Source organism: Oryx dammah, unplaced genomic scaffold (genome assembly GCF_014754425.2).
Source record: "Oryx dammah isolate SB20612 unplaced genomic scaffold, SCBI_Odam_1.1 HiC_scaffold_10, whole genome shotgun sequence".
Classification (NCBI taxonomy): Eukaryota; Metazoa; Chordata; class Mammalia; order Artiodactyla; family Bovidae; genus Oryx; species Oryx dammah.
Window position 1 is genome coordinate 35,031,109 of NW_024070194.1, and position 20,948 is coordinate 35,052,056.

Sequence of the window (20,948 nt, forward strand, 5' to 3'; positions counted from 1 at the left end):
CAAATTTTTAATCATTTTAATTCTAAAACCCCATATTTGCTGATGTTTGTTCAACTGGCCTTTTAAAATTAAATGTAAAGTACTTTCAGAACCATAATAATGGCTGACTATGGTAATGCCAAGCAAAAACAAGGATTCCACTTCTAATTTTTGCAACATTTTAAATTAAATATGGTAAGTTTTATGTACTTGATGAAAATCGCTAAAGACTGTATTACTGCATGAAACCCCTCTATGGACTGAAATTCTGGTGGTGAGAATCCCATCCCTTTACCCATTTTACAAATGAGAAAACTATAATTTCCTGTTTTATAACCCTGTATCCTCAAAGCTCAGACTCAGGCCTGGTGCGCAGTAAATACTCAGCGAAAGGTTTGGAGAGGTGTGCCAATTGCCCAAGGTCACCCACCCTTCCTGCTTCCTTCGGAAGTGAATCCGACAGGAAGGTGAGCGGTGGGGCTGGGTGGTGAATCTGAGGTGAGCCACCCAGACTTCAGCAAGGGGAGCGGCCTTAGGTTTCGCGGGGATCTTCCGACGTGCGTGTTCGGGGCGCCTCGCCCTTCTCAGAGGTTTACACCACCCTGTTACTCAGAGATGAACCACTTTTGTTTCTTCCAGCTGGCAACCACAGGTCCTCCGGGCTCTCTAGAGCGGAGGCGGTTGTTCTTGCCTAGAGCCAGGACTCGGAGGAAGTGGACGCACCCGGGATGTGAGTGACAAGTACACCCGGAGGGCGGGGAAAGTAGCAGGACCTTAATCACCAGGCTAGTCCCGGGCGGGCCTCGGGGGACCGGGAAACGAGAGGCGGTCTAGAGGAGGGTGGGCAGGATGAGCGGTCTCAAGAGGGGCGGGGGTCTGAGCATCCGCCCCGGTTCTCCCTGCTGTCCTGTCGCGCGGCAGCCCAGCCACCACCGTTTGTCCGTAAAGTCTGCAGAGCACCCCCTCCCCGGGCAGCGGGACCTGGCAGGCTGGGGCTAGTCGTGCTGCCGCCTGCCCGCCGCGCTGGCCGGCTGTGCCCGGAGGGCCGCGCGGGGCGGAGATCCGTCGGCGGGGGCGGGCGCCAGCCTAGGCGGCAGGTCCGCGCGCAGCACTCGCCCGCAGAGCCTCGCGGAGCAGCCGCCGCCACCGCGCGCCCCCAGCTCGGCCTGGGTGGCCTCTGCCCGCGTCTCCAGGAGGGCAGCGGCGCACGTGCCCGGCCGCGAGACCGCACGCCGCAGGCTTGAGAAAGGAAGTGAGTGCCCAGGAGCTGGGCCCCGGCGGGGAATGGAGACTGGCGGGGAAGGGAGGCTGCGACGGGCACCGCTGGTTCCCCAGACCCCCGCTCCTGCCTTTCTGCGGCTTCCTGCACATAAATAGCTGTTGAATTAAAAATCTCGTGATCAGCTTGTGACCACCTTCTCCGACCTTGAGCATCTGGCTGCGCAAAATAAACTCTCAGTCCAGCAGCGGTGCTGACCTTACGGGTGGGGAGGGGTTTCTACCCACCCACCACATTCCCCTGGGCCCCGGTACCCTGCATACTTGGCAAAAGACAGGCCAGTGGCCTTCGGACCCACTCACTCTCTGTTCTTCCAGAGGAAGCAGTCGGTCTGTTTCCCTCTCTGTCTGTCTGCCTGTGTCTGTCTTGACTGAGTTTTCTATAAAGGACCGCCGGAAGTGGGCCACTTGGTTTCCCCGGGGAAGGCAGGTGTGCTGGCGCGCTTTGCTTCTTGTTCTGATCTTTAACACCCTAGGTCTGCTTTCCCAGCCGAAGCTTGAGGCTTTCCTCAACAAGCAACAGCTTGCTGCAGAAGTTCACACTCAAAAAGAAAGGTGCAGAAAAGATAGGAATGGAATGTGGGGAAACCAGATTGTCTAATTTTAGCCTGAATTTCGTTGTAAGGGAATCACCACCTATTGCCTGTTTTTTAAATAAGAAATACCTTTTTGCCCCCGTTAGATAAAGAAAAATCCTGTCTGATTGCTCCCAAAACAAGCAGCGAGGAGTCATTTTTAAAGGTTATTTTCTTTATGTACAAAACATTTTTTTTTACAAAACATTTTAAATAACAAAGCCTCAAAGCATAGCATTTAAAAAGCTGTAAGGATCTTAAAGTCAAATACTTCAATACCATGTTAAGAATTTGACAGTGAAAGAGGTATCTTTATTGTCTCCTAACTGGGAAAGATTTATGTTAGTTAAAATGTTTGGTGAAGGTACTGAGAATTTAGCTCATAGTTTTAAGTGTTGTATTTCATATTAACTTTGTAATATTATCAAGAATATGTCCCAGAGTGCTGGTTGAGAGTTTGGAGTTAGAACCTGAATTGATCTAACTTGCTGTGTGACTTTTGATAAATTACCTAGCTTTTCTGAAACTGTGTTTCCTCATTTCTAAATGGGATTGCTGAGAGGATGGAGATAACACAACGATAGTAGTTATCCCAAAGTACATCATTCTGAATGATGTACACAATAAATAACACCTGAAGCTGAAGATGACAGTGAGGTGGTTAGGCCCAATATAATCATTGCATGACACTGCCCATGCAAGAAGTCTTGTATGTTCTTCTGTGCATTGGGAGGTGCAAACATTAGGATCCTTTAGTCGCCTCTGAACTCTTGAAGTTGAGTGGAACAAATGAAATCTGTTCTAAGCCTGTTCAGATTTGCAGCATTTATCTTGTGATTCTCTTTTGCTTACAAATGTGAACAGGGACACTGGTGGTTTAATTATTGCTTTTTATAATTTTTTTAACTTTTAAATGAAATATAGTTGATGTACAGCATTATAAGTTACAGATGTACAACAGTGATTCACAATTTTAAAGGCTATACCTCATTTATACTTATAAAATATTGGCTATATTCCCTGTGTTATACAATATATCCTATAAGCTATAAAGGTTATTTTATACATAATAGTTTGTAGCTCTTAATTTCCCCTATTTTGCCCGTCCATCCTTCCCTCTCCCCACTGGTAACGACTAGTTTTTCTCTATATATGTGTTCTCTATCTATATATCTGTTTCCTTTTTGTTATATTCAGTAGTTTATTATTTTAGAGTCCACATATAAGTGTTATCATATAGTATTTGTCTGTCTGCCTTTTTTCACTTCGCATAATATCTTCCAAGTCCATCCATGTTGTTGGAAATGGCAAAATGTCATTCTTTTTTATGGTTGAATAATATCCCATTCCACATATTTATCCACTCATATATTGATGGACACTTAAGCTGCTTCATATTTTGGCCATTGCAAATAATATCTTTACAATATGTATATTTTGTATCTTTTCAAATTGGTATTTTGGGGGGATTGTTTTGTTATTTTGTTTGTTTGTTTTTTGATATATATCAGGAATGTAATTGCTGGGTCATATGATAGCTCTATTTTTAGTTTTTTGAAAAACCTCCATACTGTTTTCCACACTGGCTACACCAATTTACATTTTCACCAACAAATATTGAAGGTTCCCTTTTCTCCATGTCCTCACCAACGTTTGTTATTTCTAGTCTTTTTGATCATCGCCATTGTGACAGGTATGAGACTGTATCTCACTGTGGTTTTAATTTGCACTTCTCTGGTGATTAACGATGTTGAGCATCTTTTCTTGTGCCTGTTGGCCATCTATATGTCTTCTTTGGAGAGATGTTTGTTTAAGTCTTCTGCCCATTTTTTGAGTGGGTAGGGTTTTTTTAATTGAGCTTTATAAGCTGTTTGTATGTTTTAGAAATCAATCCCTTGTCTGTCACATCTTCTACAAATATTTTCTCCCATTCTATATGTTGTCTTTTCATTTTGTTTACAGCTTCCTTTGCTGTACAAAAGCTTTTAAGTCTAATTAGGTCCCATTTGTTTATTTTTGCTTTTATCTCATTTGCTTTAGGAGACAGATACAAAAAAGAAAAATGTTGCTACCATTTATGTCAAAGGGTGTTCTGTCTATGGTTTCTTCTAGGAGTTTTATGATTTCTGGTTACATTTCGGTCTTTAATCCATTTTGAATTTTTGTATATAGTGTTATAGAGTGTTCTAATTTCATTCTTTTACATGTAACTGTCCAGTTTTCCCAGTAGTACTTATTGAAGAGACTGTCTTTTCTCCATTGTATATTCTTGTCTCCTCTGTTGTAGATTAATTGACCATAAGTGTGTGGGTTTAGTTTTGAGCTCTCTGTTCTATTCCATTGATAAAAGTGTCTGCTTTTCTGCCAGTCCCATACTGTTTTGAGTACTGTTGCCTCGTAGTATAATCTGAAATCAGGAAGCATGATTCCTTTAGCACTGTTCTTCTTTTTCAAGCTTGTTTTCACTATTTGTGGTTTTTTGTATTTCCATACAAATTTTTAAATTATTTGTTCTAGATCTGTGAAAAATGCCTTTGGTATTTTTATAGAGATTGCACTAAATCTGTAAATTTCCTTGCATAGTATCATCATTTTAACAATATTAATTCTTCCAACCCATGAACATGGTATAACTTTCCATCTCTTTGTATTATCTTCCATTTCTTTCATCAGTGTCTAGTAAATAGATCCAAGTACAGATCTTTTACCTCCTTAGATTGGTTTATGACTAACTATTTTATTCTTTTAGATGTAGTGGTAAGTAGGATTGTTTCCTTAATTTCTCTGATAAGTTCATTGTTAGTGTACAGAAATGCAATGTTACCAAATTCATTGATTAGCTCTAGTAGTTTTCTGGTGGCATCTTTAGGGTTTTCTATATATAGTGTCATGTCATCTGCAAACAGTGACAGTTTCACTGCTTCCTCTCCACTTTGGCTTCCTTTTACTTCTTTTTCTTGTCTTATTGCTGTGGCTAGGTCTTCCAATACTATGTTGTATAAAAGTGGCTATAGTGGGCATCTTGTCTTGTTCCTGATCTTTTATTTATTTATTTATTTATTTATTTATTTATTTATATCCATCAGGTCTTAGTTGCAACATGTGGGATCCTTCATTGCCTCACAGGGACTCTAGTTGTGGCATGCAGACTTCAGTAGTTGCAGCCTGTGGGCTCTCTAGTTTTGGCACAGAGGCTCTGGAGTGCACAGGCTCAGTAGTTGCTCCAGGGTATGTGGGATCTTGTTCCCCTACAGGGGATTGAACCTGTGTCCCCTTCATTGCAAGGTGGACATTTAACCACTGGACCACCAGTGAAGTCCCTGTTCCTGATTTTACAGGGAAATGCTTTCACATTTTCATCACTGAGAATGATGTTTGTTGTGGGTTTCTCATTTATGACCTTTATTATGTTGAGGTAGGTTTCCTCTATGCCCACTTTCTTGAGCGTTTTTACTATAATTAGTGGTTGGTGGTTTAGTTACTAAGTCATGTCCAACTCTTGTGACCAAATGGACTGGAGCCTGCCAGGCTCCCCTATCCATGGGGTTTAGTACTTAATATTAAAAATAATGTTCCTCAGAGGTCACCATGGTCCTAGCTTAATACTGATCTAATTTGGTTGAAGGGAGGAACTGAGTCCTGGAGCTAATTCTTCAAGTGGCTGTTGTGACTTAAGAGTGTAAGATGAAGACTAGCATCAGCTGGAGTTTGTTATGAATGCAGGGTTTCCACATCATTCCCAGATCTGCTGACTAGAACCTGCATGTTAATAAGTCCTGCTGAATAAAATCGGCATATAAATAAGATCCACAGGGTTCCTGTGCACTTTCCCTTAGAGAGACCCTTTCCCAAGCCCTTTGCATACACTGATGGTTTTCAAGAACAGGTCTTATGAAAACCAGGATTTCTTATAAGCTGTCTTTACCTCACAAAGCAAAAAAGATTTGTCATCACTTAAATGACTGATTTTTATTTCAAATCTTAAAATAGCCAGGAGAGGTATTATCATTTGCCTCCTACTTAAAGAGAGCTGACATTTTTAAGTTCTGCAAATTTGGGAGTCCAGTCTTCCTATTATACTCAAAACACTCAGTTTTGATACTGCTTAGCTTCATTCACATTGGAGAAGGAAATGGCAACCCACTCCAGTGTTCTTGCCTGGAGAATCCCAGGGACAGGGGAGCCTGGTGGGCTGCCATCTATGGGGTCGCACAGAGCTGGACACGACTGAAGCAACTTAGCAGCAACAGCAGCAGCAGCAGCTTCACTCATCCTAGTTCCTCCAATGATGGGACACTGTGGGTTTGAAGCACTCACCTCATCTGTACTTTGAAGAGTGGGATTGTATGTCTATCACTCCTGTTTTAAATATTTTGCCAAAAGTGTGTCCAAAAACTTATATGATATATATAATATAAAATGGTAACTCAAGTAAGTTGAATATGTGCTGCCCCTGGCCACCCTGGGGCTGATCGCCCTCTCTGCTGCTGCAGGTCACCCTGGAGCTGATCCCCCACCACTGCCAAGCTCTGGCCCCAGCCTCTCCTCTCCTCCTGCTCTGTGCTAGGAACTGGTGGTGCTGGTCGCTACCCTGCTCCCATCTCCGTCTCCGGCGTGATCTCTGTGAAGCTGCTTCTCAGGCTGTCAGTGCCTCTTCAGACTGCTGCTGCCATGTTGTCCTGTGGACATCCAGTCCACCAGAGAAGGGAACGGCAAAGATCTCTAAGGAGGCCTTACAGAAGCGGAGAAAAGAAGAGAAGCAAAAGGCAAGGAGGAAGGGAAAGATATACACAACTGAATGCAAAGTTCCAGAGAATAGTAAGGAGAGATGAGAAAGCCTTCTTAAGTGTACAATGCAAAGAAATAGAGGAAAACAATAGAATTGGAACGACTAGAAATCTCTTTAAGAAAACTAGAGAGAGCAAGGGAACATTTCATTGCAAAGATAGGCACAATAAAGGACAAAAATGGTAAGGACCTACAAAAGCAGAAGAGATTAAGAAAAGGAGGCAAGAATGCACAGAAGATGGTGTGATCACTCACCTAGAGCCAGGCATCCTGGAATGTGAAGTCAAGTGGTCCTTAGGAAGCATCATTACAAACAAAGCTAGTGGAAGTGATGGAATTCCAGCTGAACTATTTCAAATCCTAAAAGATAATGCTGTGAAAGTGCTACACTCAATATGCCAACAAATTTGGAAAACTCAGCAGTGGCCACAGGACTGGAAAAGGTCAGCTTTCATTCCAGTTCCAAAGAAAGGCAATACCAAAGAATGTTCAAACTGCGGCACAATTGCACTCATCTCATGTGCTAGCTGGAGAAGGCAATGGCACCCCACTCCAGTACTCTTGCCTGGAAAATCCCATGGACAGAGGAGCCTGGTAGGCTGCAGTTCATGGGGTCGCTAAGAGTCGGACATGACTGAGCAAACTCACTTTGACTTTTCAGTTTCATGCATTGGAGAAGGAAATAGCAACCCACTCCAGTATTCTTGCCTAGAGAATCCCAGGGATGGAGGAGCCTGGTGGGCTGCCATCTATGGGGTTGCGCAGGGTCGGACATGACTGAAGCGACTTAGCAGCAGCAGCAGCATGTGCTAGCAAAGTAATGCTGAAAATTCTCCAAGCCAGGCTTCAACAGTACATGAACTGTGAACTTCCAGATGTTCAAGCTGGATTTAGAAAAGGCAGAGGAACCAGAGATCAAATTGCCAACATCTGTTGAATCATTGAAAAAGCAAGAGTTCCAGAGAAACATCTACTTCTGCTTTATTGACTATGCCAAAGCCTTTGACTGTGTGGATCACAACAAACTGCAAAATTCTTAAAGAAATGGAAATACCAGACCACCTTATCTGCCTCCTGAGAAATCTGTATGAAGGTCAAGAAGCAAGAGTTAGAACTGGACATGGAACAGGCTGGTTCCAAATTAGGAAAGGAGTACATCAAGGCTGTATATTGTCACCCTGCTTGTTTAACTTATATGCAGAGTACATCATACAAAATGCTGGGCTGGATGAAGCACAAGCTGGAATCAAGATTGCTGGGAGAAATATCAATAACTTCAGATATGCAGATGACACCCCCTTATGGCAGAAAATGAAGAGGAACTAAAGAGCCTCCTGATGAACATGAAAGAGGAGAATGAAGAAGTTGGCTTAAAACTCAACATTCAAAAAACTAAGATCATGGCATCTGGTCCTATCACTTCATGGCAAATAGATGAGGAAACAATGGAAAAAGTGACAGACTATTTTCTTGGGCTCCAAAATCACTGCAAATAATGATTGCAGCCATGAAGTTAAAAGATGCTTGCTCCTTGGAAGAAAACCAATAACCAACCAAGACAGCATATTACAAAGCAGAGACATCACTTTGCTGACAAAGGTCTGTCTAGTCAGAGCTATGGTTTTTCCAGTAGTCATGTATGGATGTGAGAGTTGGACTATAAGGAAAGCTGAGTGCCAAAGAATAGATGTTTTTGTACTATGGTGTTGGAGAAGACTCTTGAGAGTCCCTTGTACTGCAAGGAGATCAAATCAGTCAATGCTAAAGGAAATCAATCCTGAATATTCATTGGAAGGATTCATGCTGAAGCTGAAGCTCCCATACTTTGGACACCTGATGAAAAGAACTGACTCATTAGAAAAGACCCTGATGGTGGGAAAAATTGAAGGTGGAGGGAGAAGGGACTACAGAGGATGAGATGGTTGGATGGCATCACTGACTCGATGGACATGAGTTTGAGCAAGTTCCAGGAGTTGGTGATGGACAGGGAAGCCTGGCCTGCTGCAGTGCATGGGGTCACAAAGAATCAACTGGACATGACTAAGCAACTAAACTGAACTGATACACAGAGTTCAGTTCAGTCACTCAGTCGTATCTGACTCTTTGCGACTCAGACTCATGCCCATCGAGTCAGTGATGCCATCCAACCATCTCAAACTCTGTGGTTCCCCTTCTCCTCCCACCTTCAATCTTTCCCAACATCAGGGTCTTTCAAATGAATCAGCTCTTCACATCAGGTAGCCAAAGTATTGTAGTTTCAGCTTCAACATCATCCTTCCAATGAACATTCAGGACTGATTTCCTCTAGGATGGATTGGTTGTATCTCCTTGCAGTCCAAGGGACTCTCAAGAGTCTTCTCCAACACCACAGTTCAAAAGCATCAATTCTTCGGCTCTCAGCTTTCTTTATAGTCCAGCTCTCACATCCATACATGACTACTGGAAAAACCGTAGCATTGACTAGATGGACCTTTGTTGGCAAAGTAATGTCTCTGCTTTTTAATATGCTATCTAGGTTGGTCATAACTTTCCTTCCAAGGAGTAGGTGTCTTTTAATTTCATGGCTGCAGTCACCATCTGGAGTGATTTTGGAGCCCCCAAAAATAAAGTCTGCCACTGTTTCCACTGTTTCTGCATCTATTTGCCATGAAGTGATGGGACCAGATGCCATGATGTTTATTTTCTGAATGTTGAGCTTTAAGCCAACTTTTTCACTCTCCTTTCAGTTTCATCAAGAGGCTCTTTAGTTCTTCCTCACTTTCTTCCATACACAGAAGATACACAGAACTGTATAAAAAAGCTCTGAATGACCTGGGGTAACCATGATAGTGTGATCACTGACCTAGAGCCAAACATCCTGGAGTGTGAAGTCAGGTGGGCCTTAGGAAGCATCACTGTGAACAAAGCTAATGGAGGTAATAGAATCCCAGCTGAACTGGAATGATGCTGTTAAAGTGCTGCACTCTAAGCCAGCAAATTTGGAAAACTTCGCAGTGGCCACAGGCCTGGAGAAGGTCAATTTTCATTCCAATCCCAAAGAAAGGCAATGCCAAAGAATGTTCAAATTACTGTACAATTACACTAATCTCAATGGTAGCAAGATTATGCTCAAAATCCTATGCAGTAGGCTTCAGCAGTACCTGAGCCAAGAACTTCCAGATATACAAGCTGGAATTATAAAAGGCAGAGGAACCAGAGATCAAATTGCTGACATTTCTTGGACCATGAACAAAGCAAGGGAATTCAAATAAAACATCTGCTTCACTGACTATGCTAAATCCTTTGACTGTGTGGTTCACAACAAACTGTGGAATATTCTTAATGAGAGAGGAGTACCAGACCACATTACCTGCCTCCTGAGAAACCTGTATGCAGGTCAAGAAGCAACAGTTAGAACTGGACATGGAACAATGGACTGGTTCCAAATTAGGAAAGGAGTATGTCAAGGGTGTATATTGTCACCCTGCTTATTTAACTTATATGCATCATGAGAAATGCTGGGCTGGGTGACTCACAAGCTGGAATCAAGATGGACATGTGGATGGACATGAGTTTGAGCAAGCTTTGGGAGATGGTGAAGGACAAGGAAGCCTAGCATGCCTAGCATACAACCATGGGGTCACAGAGAGGGGCGTGAGTTAGTGACTGAACAAGAACAAATTATTAATGACCTGTATCTCTTATGTGCTTAAGATAAAACTACATGTTATATGACTAAAAAAGAAACTATTTTGTTCTGTTTTTTGGGTTTTTTTTAATTTTCATACCAGAAAATGTCCTTACTATTTTATGGGTGAATGTAATAATACCTGTGTATAGATATTCTTTTTAAAATCAATTATTTTTTAAGTATAATATGCATACAATAAAATGCATCAAAGTATACATTTCAATTCAATGCCTTTTATTGTATGCAAATTACACTTCAATAAATGTGATTTTTTATGTCAAGGATTGTCATGATTTGTTGCCTATTGCTAAAGTAGTTCATAGAAGGTCAAGAAAAGTCAGGAGAAAGGGATGGATGCATTGGGCAGGCACAGAAAATAAATAGCTAGGTGGACCTGGGAGGGTAGAAAGTTTAAAGTACAAGAGATTTAGAAGAGATTGTTTTTATAAGACTTTTTGTCTTTAAAGTTAAGATGCTGAATTTAATATCAGGAACTCTGCAGCATTTTTGAGGAGGGGACTCAAAAGAAAGTTTTGCTCTGAAGAATCTACCTGATGAGCCTCAGTTTCATTCTGGTCTGTCTGCCTTTTTTCATGTAGACACCTGTATTTGCCACAATGCTGTCATCCAGTGACTTTGCATCTGCTTCTTGGGAGCTTGTGGTCCAAGTTGATCATCCAAATCAAGAGGAGCAGAAGGACATCACACTGAGAGTGTCTGGAGACCTGCACATTGGGGGAGTGATGCTCAAGTTAGTGGAACAGATAAGTAAGTTGCTGCTTATTTATGGTTTCTTATATTGCATCATCACTGAATGACTGAACTAGGCTATCTGACTAAGTTTTTCTGATCATCCATCTTGCAATGGCCCCTTTCTGCAGGAAGGAGAGAAATGGGGAGCCCTGAAGGAGCCCAAAAAACCCCCTGACCCCCTCTGTCAAAACTTGAGTCTTTGGTAGCAAACTGAAGCTCCCCAGTAGGTGTAATAACCTATTTGCACTGGAACAAGGTCACCCTCCATGGTGACATCTAGGGTAACCTAGACCACACCTGGGGCCTTAGACTGTTACGTGATTTTTTGTCAATGCTTGATTTCTCTATGAGCAAGCAGCCTGGTACCAGTGTCCTTACCCACCGTTTGCTGCTAGCCCTTGTTTAAACAAGGAAAGAAGTCTTTAGGATCAGAGTCTTCACATCAGGAGTCAACATGATGGACCTAGAATTTAATGTTTTATTTTCTTTGCATTTATTTTTTTGTCTTCTATTTAAGACCACAGATGTTGGCTTTTCACTTATACTAGTGATATAAAGTATTTTTAAGTTGTCTTCATTGGAATATAATATACATACAAAAAGTGCAATTATCAAAAGTGTATAGTTCAGTGAATTTTCACAAAGTCATATAACCACCACCCAGATCAAGATATAAAACAGTACCTGTTCCCCTACCCAAGTCCCACATCTGACACCTCCCAGCCACTGTCCCACTAAGGGTAGCTATTACCCTGAATTGTTACTCCAAAGGAATAATTTTACATGTTTTCAAACTGTATATACATGGAATTATACAGGATAATATACCCTAAAGCATCTGCTTTCTTTCATGCCACAATATGTCTGTGAGATTTATCCATTTTATTGCATATAGTTTAGGTTCTTTGATTCTTATTGCTGAATAATATTCCATTATATGATTTTTTCCCACAATTTATCCATTTACCTGATGGTTTATGGATATTGGGTTCTTTACATATAGGGGCTTTTATAGATAGTACCTGTCTTAGGTAAGTATAGGCATTTCTGTTGGGCATATAGATCAGAGAAAAGTTACTAAATCATAGGACTTTCCCAAATAGTTACAGCATTACAGCATTTATGCTGCGCTGTGCACAGTCACTTCAGTCATATCTGACTCTTTGTGACCCCATGGACTATAGCCTGCCAGGCTCCTCTGTCTATGGGATTCTCCAGGCAAGAATACTGCAGTGGGTTGCCATGCCCTCCTCCAGGGAATCTTCCCAGGCCAGAGACTGAACCCACATCTCCTGCATTGCAGGCAGATTCTTTACCATGGAGCCATGGGGGAAGCCTACAGCATTTATACTTCTACTAATAGCACTGAGAGAAAGGTTTTCTAATTTAAAAAGAGAAAGAGGGAGAAACCATTTTTTAAGTAAAAGTACTGGTGGCTCTTAATTTAGCAAAGTAAAAGATTGAATATGACTCTAACATTGGCAAAGGGGAAAGATTCGTTCTTGATGCCAAGGGGCATTGAAAAAGTGGAAGGGTTCAGTGTTGATGCTACCATTGGGAGATAAAACATTCAGCTCTGATTTTAGTGTCAACAGTTTTGGAAATTGGTAATGCAGTGGTACTGATAAGAGGTGGACATTCCTAAGAAGGGGGAAATGCAAACTTCTCAGTAGTTCTGTATGTACTTTGACTGGAAGCTTTTGATATTCCCTTGTGAGCTGGTGTCTGAAGGATTCATCTATTTTTCCTCACTGTTGTGGTGGTGGTGGTGCACGGGCTTCTCTAGTTGTAGCACATGGGCTTAGTTGCTCCACAGCAGGTGGGTTCTTAGTTCCCTAATCAGGGATCAAACCCACGTGCCCTGCATTGGAAGGGGGACTCTTAACCACCAGACCACCAGGGATCTGGAAGAAATCATCTTGAGTAAACAAAGCCTTGCTTCTGGCCTTCCCAGAAAGGACCATGGCACTGAGGGACTTGGGAGAAGAAAACTTTAGCATTTCATCGTGACTAAACGTTGTATGTTTCTGTTCCTTCCATAGTATTTAAATGTAAAGAAGGTGAGGTTCAGTCAGTCTTCTAGCTGCCTTGTCTTAGGGGCTTGGACAAGAAGCCAAGAATGATGGAGACTTGGGTTGTAGGAAGAGATGAGAGTGGAAGACCAGCATTGGTTTTGGTTTTGCACATGCAGGACTTGACTCCAGGGTGCAAGTGCTTGCTCTCACTTTACTGCGTTCTGTTCTCTATTCTTGCAGACATAGCCCAGGACTGGTCAGACTTTGCCCTTTGGTGGGAACAGAAACATTGCTGGCTTCTGAAAACACACTGGACTCTGGACAAATGTGGGGTCCAGGCAGATGCAAAGCTTGTCTTTACCCCTCAGCATAAAATGCTTCGCCTCCGCCTGCCAAACATGAAGACAGTGCGACTGCGAGTCAGCTTCTCGACTGTGGTCTTCAGAGCTGTCAGCGACATCTGCAGAGCCCTGAGTGAGTCCCCACAGGCGGGAACCTCTACCCTCTGTACTCTCAGCAAAAGAGGACAGGAAAATACACGCACTTCTGCCCACAAGCGGTTGGCTTTACATCCCTTATTAGGAGCACAGTTTTCAAGCCCAGTTCTAGGGACTTTAGCCATTTAAGTGAAGTTAAACCAGATGGAACATTATCAGAGTAAATCAGGTTCATTTTCCCAAAGCTTAAAGCTATATCAAAAGAGAGTTGTAAACAGAAAAGACAATTCCATTAAGATTTCCACCCCAAAACTCATTTCCCTAAGCCATACTGAAATTGTTATATTGAAGACAAACGAAGAGTTCCATTAAATCATTATCACCATAGAGCTGATATGTCTATGTTGTTTTTGAGATAATGGTGATGCAATGTCTTAATTGCCTCCCTAACATTTGGCTCCAGTAAATAACTCTGTCCATAAACATCATTTATGGAGTTTATTTTAAGCAGAAATGTACACTTAATTATGGATCAAAAATTTTAACAGTCTTTAGGGACAACACTTGCCCAAACCATTTCTTCTTTCTGGGACTTCCATAATAGTAGCAAACTCTGGGTAAGGAAGTATATTTTTTGAAAGTGTATGTAGGTATACTCTTGAGTTCCAACGCTAATATTTAGGATTTGAACACAGTATACACACTATGTGCATGAGTGATCTATCTTCCCCATTAAACTGTAAACTGCTTATTCATTCCTTCAGCAAATATATATTTTGACTTGGCAGGCACTATGGTGAATGCTAGAGATTGGTTTGGAGAAGGCCATGGCAACCCACTCCAGTACTTTTGCCTGCAAAATCCCAAGGACGGAGGAGCCTGGTAGGCTGCAGTCCATGGGGTCGCAAAGAGTCGGAAACGACTGAACGACTTCACTTTCACTTTTCACTTTCATGCATTGGAGAAGGAAATGGCAACCCACTCCAGTGTGCTTGCCTGGAGAATCCCAGGGATGGGGGAGCCTGGTGGGCTGCCGTCTATGGGGTCCCACAGAGTTGGACACGACTGAAGCGACTTTGCAGCAAAGATTGGTTAGCAATAAAAATAATCCAAACCCTCTGCCCTCCCTGAGTTTCCGCTGTAGCATACAGAGACAGAAAATAAATCATGTAAAAAATAAGATGTTAAAAGGGGGTAGGTAATGGAGGGAAAAAAGGGGAAAAAGTCTAACAATGTACATATTATTGAGAGTGCCAGTGTTGAGCGGTGCAGGCTGGTATGGTATTATATAGGATGAAGACAGCTGTTTCTTGAGCATGTCTGTTCCTAACACTTACCACAATGCCCAACACATATCACCTGCTTAGTAACTTTGCTGACCAGACAAATGATTGGACGCTTCCATTACAAAAGGTAAGTTCCAGAATTTTCCTTGATGCATGGTGAGCAAATGATATAAGCACAAGGTACCTGGCTTTCAATAATATTCAAGTGAAAATTTGAAAACAGTGAATGAGTAAATAAAATGTACATTTCAGATACCACAGTAGACTAGAAACATACATTATAGCTGGGGTCAAAAACTTGAAGTTTTTAAATAAACAGAAGCATTCATACATTCTTTTCTTTCCAGATTACACTTTCATGGTAACTCTAAATGACTCAACTTGGCATTTCTAATAATCACTTTTTTTTTTTGGCCAAGATGCACAGCATGTAGGATCATAGTTCCTCAATGAGGGATTGAACTTTGAACCTATGCCCCCTGCAGTGAAAGTTCCAAGACCTAACCACTGAACCTCCAGGGAATTCCCTAATAATCACTTTTTATATCTGACCAACTGAACTTAAATCAAATCTAGCAACAGGATGATTTTTTTTTCTCTCAAAGAAAAGACAAGATACCAACCTTGGGCTTAGATATCAGTGGGGTTTTTGTTTTGTTTTGTTACTAATGCTTCCACTGGAAATTTTTATTCATCTCCTGGTTTTGTGTATGAATTATGCATTTGGAATGGTTACAGGTGTGTGTTGCAACCTGATAGTCAGGCTTGTTTACTGGTAGCTCAACTGCCAGATTCAACCTCAGCTGAACTAAGAGGTGGGGATACCTGTGGAATTAGTGCATTTACCTCCAGGAAAGCTGCCCAGAGATTCTACATTCCTCTACATCCACATTCCTTGATTTTTACCCGGGATCATAACAGCCCAGTGTACAATCAGTTCTAATTGGAAATGGCAGTTAGAAGTATATTTGATTAATGGAGGACAGTGGGGACTATCTTCTTAGCTTGAATTCTCCAGAAGACCTGAGATAAGAATTCAAGTATAAATATTATTTATTTAGAAGGTTATGCCAGGAAACACTGGCTGGGAGTGGTGAAGTGAGACTGGGAAGTGAAGGCCACTAATAAGCGAGTGTCATTAATCAGCTCACACTGTGGACAGCTGGGGCCCTCTGCGAAGTGGTGTGGTCATGCCTTGGAGCTGTGCAACCAAGGCGTAAGGGAGCTGAGGTGTTAATATACCATTCCACCAGTCACTGAGTCATTGAGGGCTGCTCTTGGGGAGTGTTAACTCTCTGAACTCATGTGACCTGTTGCATCTCTGTCTGGGGAGTGAGGACTCTGGCATCCAGAGCAAGCCCTTGGATAAAGAGATGCATCCTAGCTACCACTGGAAGGAGGTCAGAGTGCACCAAAATGGGGAGGGCCAGGAGATGGACAAGGTGCCTAGGATGTCTGCCACAGGGATGGAAGAAGCCACTGGGCAGAGAAAGGCTCTGAGGACCACTGGTCCATAAAGAAAAAGATGGAGTCCTTGCTGGTTGCTTAAAAACCGAAAAACAGAAAAGGAAGGGGGAAAGGAAAGAAGGAAGGAGGAGGGGAAACTGCTAGTAAGTAAATGACACAAGAACAGCAAAACACTAGGAAAGGTTTAAGGGGGCGGCGAGCATGGGAAGGGGCCACCATACTAGCATTGAATATGTTTGAAATAGTTTCACAATAGATTTAAAAACAAACCAGAAATTTTCCTAGAATGAATCTCCCTCCACTGTTTGATCCCCACACACCCATTTTGGGGGTCACTGATCTTCAATTTCTTCAAAAGGAATGTCATTTAGTTCCATTTACTTCTCAGGAATTTTTTGAGAAATGGTTTCAAATGCCCAACATGACTCAAAGTCTTAGAAGGAATCTTCTTTTTACTTCTTGCTTTTCTTTTTTTCTTTTTTATATTTATTTTTAGATATTAGAAGAGCAGAAGAACTGTCCTTATTAAAGCCTTCAGGTGAATATTTTAAAAAGAAGAAGAAAAAAGACAAAAATAATAAGGAGCCAGTAATTGAAGATATTTTAAACCTGGAGGGTTCTCCAACAATTTCAGGTCCATCTGGTAAGATTCATGATAGGTGTTTCATTATTTTAATTTATTATTAAATCCAAGAATGTCTTAAATTCTTAAGTCCCAAGAACTCTCCTCCCCTCTACTTAGCCTTTCCTCCTCTCTCCCTAATCAAGGACTAAAATTAAGGATTCCAGTGATAAGGAAAGAATATCCAACTAATTTTAGAACAGAAATTTTTTAATAAGGTATGTTATATAGCTCATTATTTTAATTGTATATATTATGCTGCTGATGAATGAAAAACTTTAGCAGAAATGACCATGAATTTGTGGGATAAGGAAATTTGTTAGATCATTCAAATATACTTCTTTTCCTGATTCTACCTTCACATGACTCTTTCCTGAACTCAATTTAAATCTTGCATTGGACATGTAACAGGAGAGGTGGTAAAAATTCTAGAAAAGTGTCATCCTTTTATTTTTACAGACATACTCAGAGATACTGCAGACTGCTGTAATAAAGCGAGTTGCATAAAATTTTTTTGGTTTCCCAGTGCATATAAAAGTTATGTTTACACTATATTGCTACCATTACGAGTGCAATAGCAGTATGTCTTTTTAAAATGTACATACCTTAATTGAAAATATTTTATTGCTAAAAATGCTAACATCATCTGAGCCTTCAGCAAGTCATAGTAGTAAATTGAAAGATAACTGATCACAGTGACAAATATAATAGTAATGAAAAAAAGTTTGAAATATTGGAGGAGTTACCAAAATGTAACACAGAGTCACAAAGTTAAAAACAAAAAAAGTTAGAAAACAAAAAAACATATCTTCGAAGCATAGTGAACTGAGATATGCCTGTATATAAGAATGAATCTCTAGCATGCTTGCAACATTGAGAGTTTCTTGCATAGTATATTCCAGTACAAAGAATGAAAGGGATTATTTATATTTCCCTTATGCAAAGTAGAGTCAGATGATTTATAAACCATCAACTAGCTAAGTTCTTTAAATTGGTAAGCATTGCAATTTAAGAGATTTGCCAAAAAATAAAGTATATGCATGTATTCTGTGAGAGCTCCAGTTTTCTAATAGTGCCAGAACTCACTACTGATATAAGAGAATTTTGAATTATTGGGAAGAAGATTTTGGAAGTGATTTTGGAAGTTTTTACAGCCTATGAGTTTCCAAGCTTTCCAGGGACTAAATATTCAGACTGGAGTTTTATCTGTGTTTACCTCCTGCCATCATTCATCTGCTTTTTCTAAATGATACAAACATTTAAGTTCAAAATCCATTTTAGTACAAGCAGTGTTGATAATTATTGTTCTAAAGATTCTTATCCCAAATCTCATATCCTAGTTCGTACTTTCCTTTGCTTTGCAGTAAGTCCTGGCTTATACAGTAAAACCATGACCCCCACATATGACCCCATAAACGGAACACCAGCATCGTCCACAATGACTTGGTTCAGTGACAGCCCTCTGGCAGAACAAAACTGCAGCATCCTGGCATTCAGCCAGCCCCCACAATCACCAGAAGCACTTGCTGATATGTACCAGCCTCGGTCTCTGGCTGACAAAGCCAAGCTTAACGCAGGGTAAGGACTTAACTTGTTTTACTTCTCTGTGAACTGATGTTAATGTAAGAGAGATGCTGTGGAGATGAGGCACGGAGAGGTTAAGTTCTCAAGTCAGCACACCTAGGAATTGTATACTATTCACAAAGGTCAGCACTGATTTTAGCAACAAAAAAGACAAAATGTAACCATTTGTCATTTCAATACATTTAAAGTGTGACATTTACACATTGGGTTAACTCAGTGGTTTACTGGAATGTGAATGCTAATTCTTTGTTCAGACACGTGTGTAAATTTTATGGGCAGTCGGGCACGACTGAGCGACTTCACTTTCACTTTTCACTTTCATGCATTGGAGGAGGAAATGGCAACCCACTCCAGTGTTCTTGCCTGGAGAATCCCAGGGACAGAGGAACCTGATGGGCTGCCGTCTATGGGGTCGCACAGAGTCAGACACGACTGAAGCGACTTAGCAGCAGCAGCAGCAGCAGCAGCAGATCAGCTTATAAGTGGGCTGGTTCCCTCCGTGGCAGCAGGGGAGCCCCAAGTGGCCTTGCTGTCTTTGGTAGAGCACCTCTTTTCCATTCTGCATTCCAGTTAGTAAGTCCTTAAGCTTTGAAGTGGTCTCAGAAAATACACTCAAACTGTTTCTCAAACCACCACTTCTTTCACTCACTGTTGTCCAAGTCAAGTCACATTTGTTAGCATTCGGTTCCTAGTTCATACTCTCCTTTGATCCCGTGAGATCAGACTCCGTGTATGTCCATCTGTCTGTCCCGCTGTGCTCTCGTGCTCCCCATCCCCCCAACGCGCATGCTCATTCGTGTGTCACTGCCTTGCCTCCAGCTTTCCCTCTGCTCCAGGAGCCTCTCCCTCCCTCCTGCTCTACTGGCCTGTCCCTGGTTGTCCTATAAGGCCCAGCCACTTCCAGTCTTCTCGGAAGATCAGCCACTTCCCTCAAGGCCCGTCCTACTGCCTCAGTGTCACCTTATTTCTTCAATATGAGGCTTGGTTACCCCACTGACTCTCAGCTCCTTTCGGATGGAGACTACATCTTGGTTATTCTCATTCTCCCACAGGGGAATATATGATTATATAATAGAATATTTTATATATAAATAAAGTCAATTTATATAGACATATATACAATACATAAAACATATAAACTGATCTCTATATATTCATATATAGAAGTTCAAGCCATTTTCAGTGGTATTGGAGGGCCCTCATTCCCACCTCATTTCATTGTTAACTTTTATTCTCTCCTCACCATTACCCAGTATTTATCTTTCAGACTCTAGAACTGTGCTACCCAGTACAGGAGTCACCAGCAGCATGTGGACATTTACATTAATGTTTGAATATAATTAAAATTAAAATATGGCACTAGCTAAATCTTCAGTAGCCTTGTGTGACTAGTGGCTATTCCATTGGACTGGGCAATATAGAATATTTCCCTAGTTACAGAAAGTTCTAGACAATAAGATAAAGCCACTTTGGGGTCAGATCACCTGGTGTGGAAGTGGTCGGCAGTCGGCAAGTACACACAGCATAAGAACGTGCAGCAGTCAGCAACTGCAGATTCTCATTCTGGCTCCACCAGGAGGCACAGGACCTTGAACATGTCACTTAATGTTACTGAGGCTCATTTTCCTCATTGCTAAAACTAGGAAAATAATAACTGCCCTGGCTCATTCACTGATTTACTCTAAAGTGCCAGTGAGAAAATACATAAATACAAAAAAGCACTTAGAAAGCTGTGTGATAAAATGGAGGCACAAGCTATTATCAAGTCATCTCCTTTGCTGGGTTTAGATTATGTTACTTACCCAGACTTTGTGCAAGGGTGTATATAAACATACATGCATACATTTACATGTATATGCATATATATCATATTATATAATACTAAAATATGTGTGTAAAATTGATTGACTTTTAAAACTTATCTTGTTGTTTTCTAGTTGGCTAGACTCCTCACGTTCCCTTATGGAACAAGGCATCCAGGAGGATGAGCAGCTGCTGTTACGATTTAAATACTACACTTTCTTTGACTTGAATCCCAAAGTAAGATACTTTTTCTCTATTCTCTCTCTCCTTTTTAAATGTAAATGCTTTGAAATGTAAAACTGAATCATTTAGTTACCAAAATTAGGATTAATTCTTGTAACCTGTTTAGCTCTGCAGGGTTAGACCAATAAGTATATACTGGTCTCTGGATTTTCCTGTTGGTCTCTAGTGGGAATGGTGAGCTTCCCCTGAGTTAGGGAGTCTCTGAGGACCTTCATGCATGGCGTGTGCTGCCCCTCTCCACAGGGACCCAGAACAAGAAGAGAGTGAGTGGCTCACAAGCATGAAGCCGGAGCCCTTCATGCTTAAGAAGAAAGGAGTTGTCAGGGCCAGGTTAAGAGGTATAGGGGTTCTGGCGAAGAAGCCAGGACCCCATGATAGCACACACTTGGCTCCCCACCACAGTGCTGAATGAGTTTTGATTGGTGAGACAGAGGGGTCACCTGGGTCA

At 41.5% G+C, this 20,948-nt stretch overlaps 1 protein-coding gene across 3 annotated transcripts in view; it reads left to right on the forward strand.

Annotated features, from left to right (window-relative positions):
* Positions 1-461: 461 nt before the first annotated feature.
* FERMT1 (FERM domain containing kindlin 1) overlaps positions 462-20,948 on the forward strand; it is a 59,041-nt gene continuing 38,554 nt past the window's right edge. For 2 of the 3 annotated variants that reach the window (XR_005722345.1, XM_040247896.1), the window contains exons 1-6: positions 462-709; positions 10,890-11,058; positions 13,299-13,532; positions 16,745-16,891; positions 18,235-18,448; positions 20,392-20,494. Coding sequence is in view for 2 of the 3 variants with exons in the window: in XM_040247896.1 (XP_040103830.1) it covers positions 10,908-11,058; positions 13,299-13,532; positions 16,745-16,891; positions 18,235-18,448; positions 20,392-20,494 (849 nt within the window). In the remaining variant the exon portion in view is untranslated. Of the gene's footprint in view, positions 710-1,051; positions 1,232-10,889; positions 11,059-13,298; positions 13,533-16,744; positions 16,892-18,234; positions 18,449-20,391; positions 20,495-20,948 lie in introns of those variants that run through there. The other variant, XM_040247897.1, reaches the window with a different exon arrangement.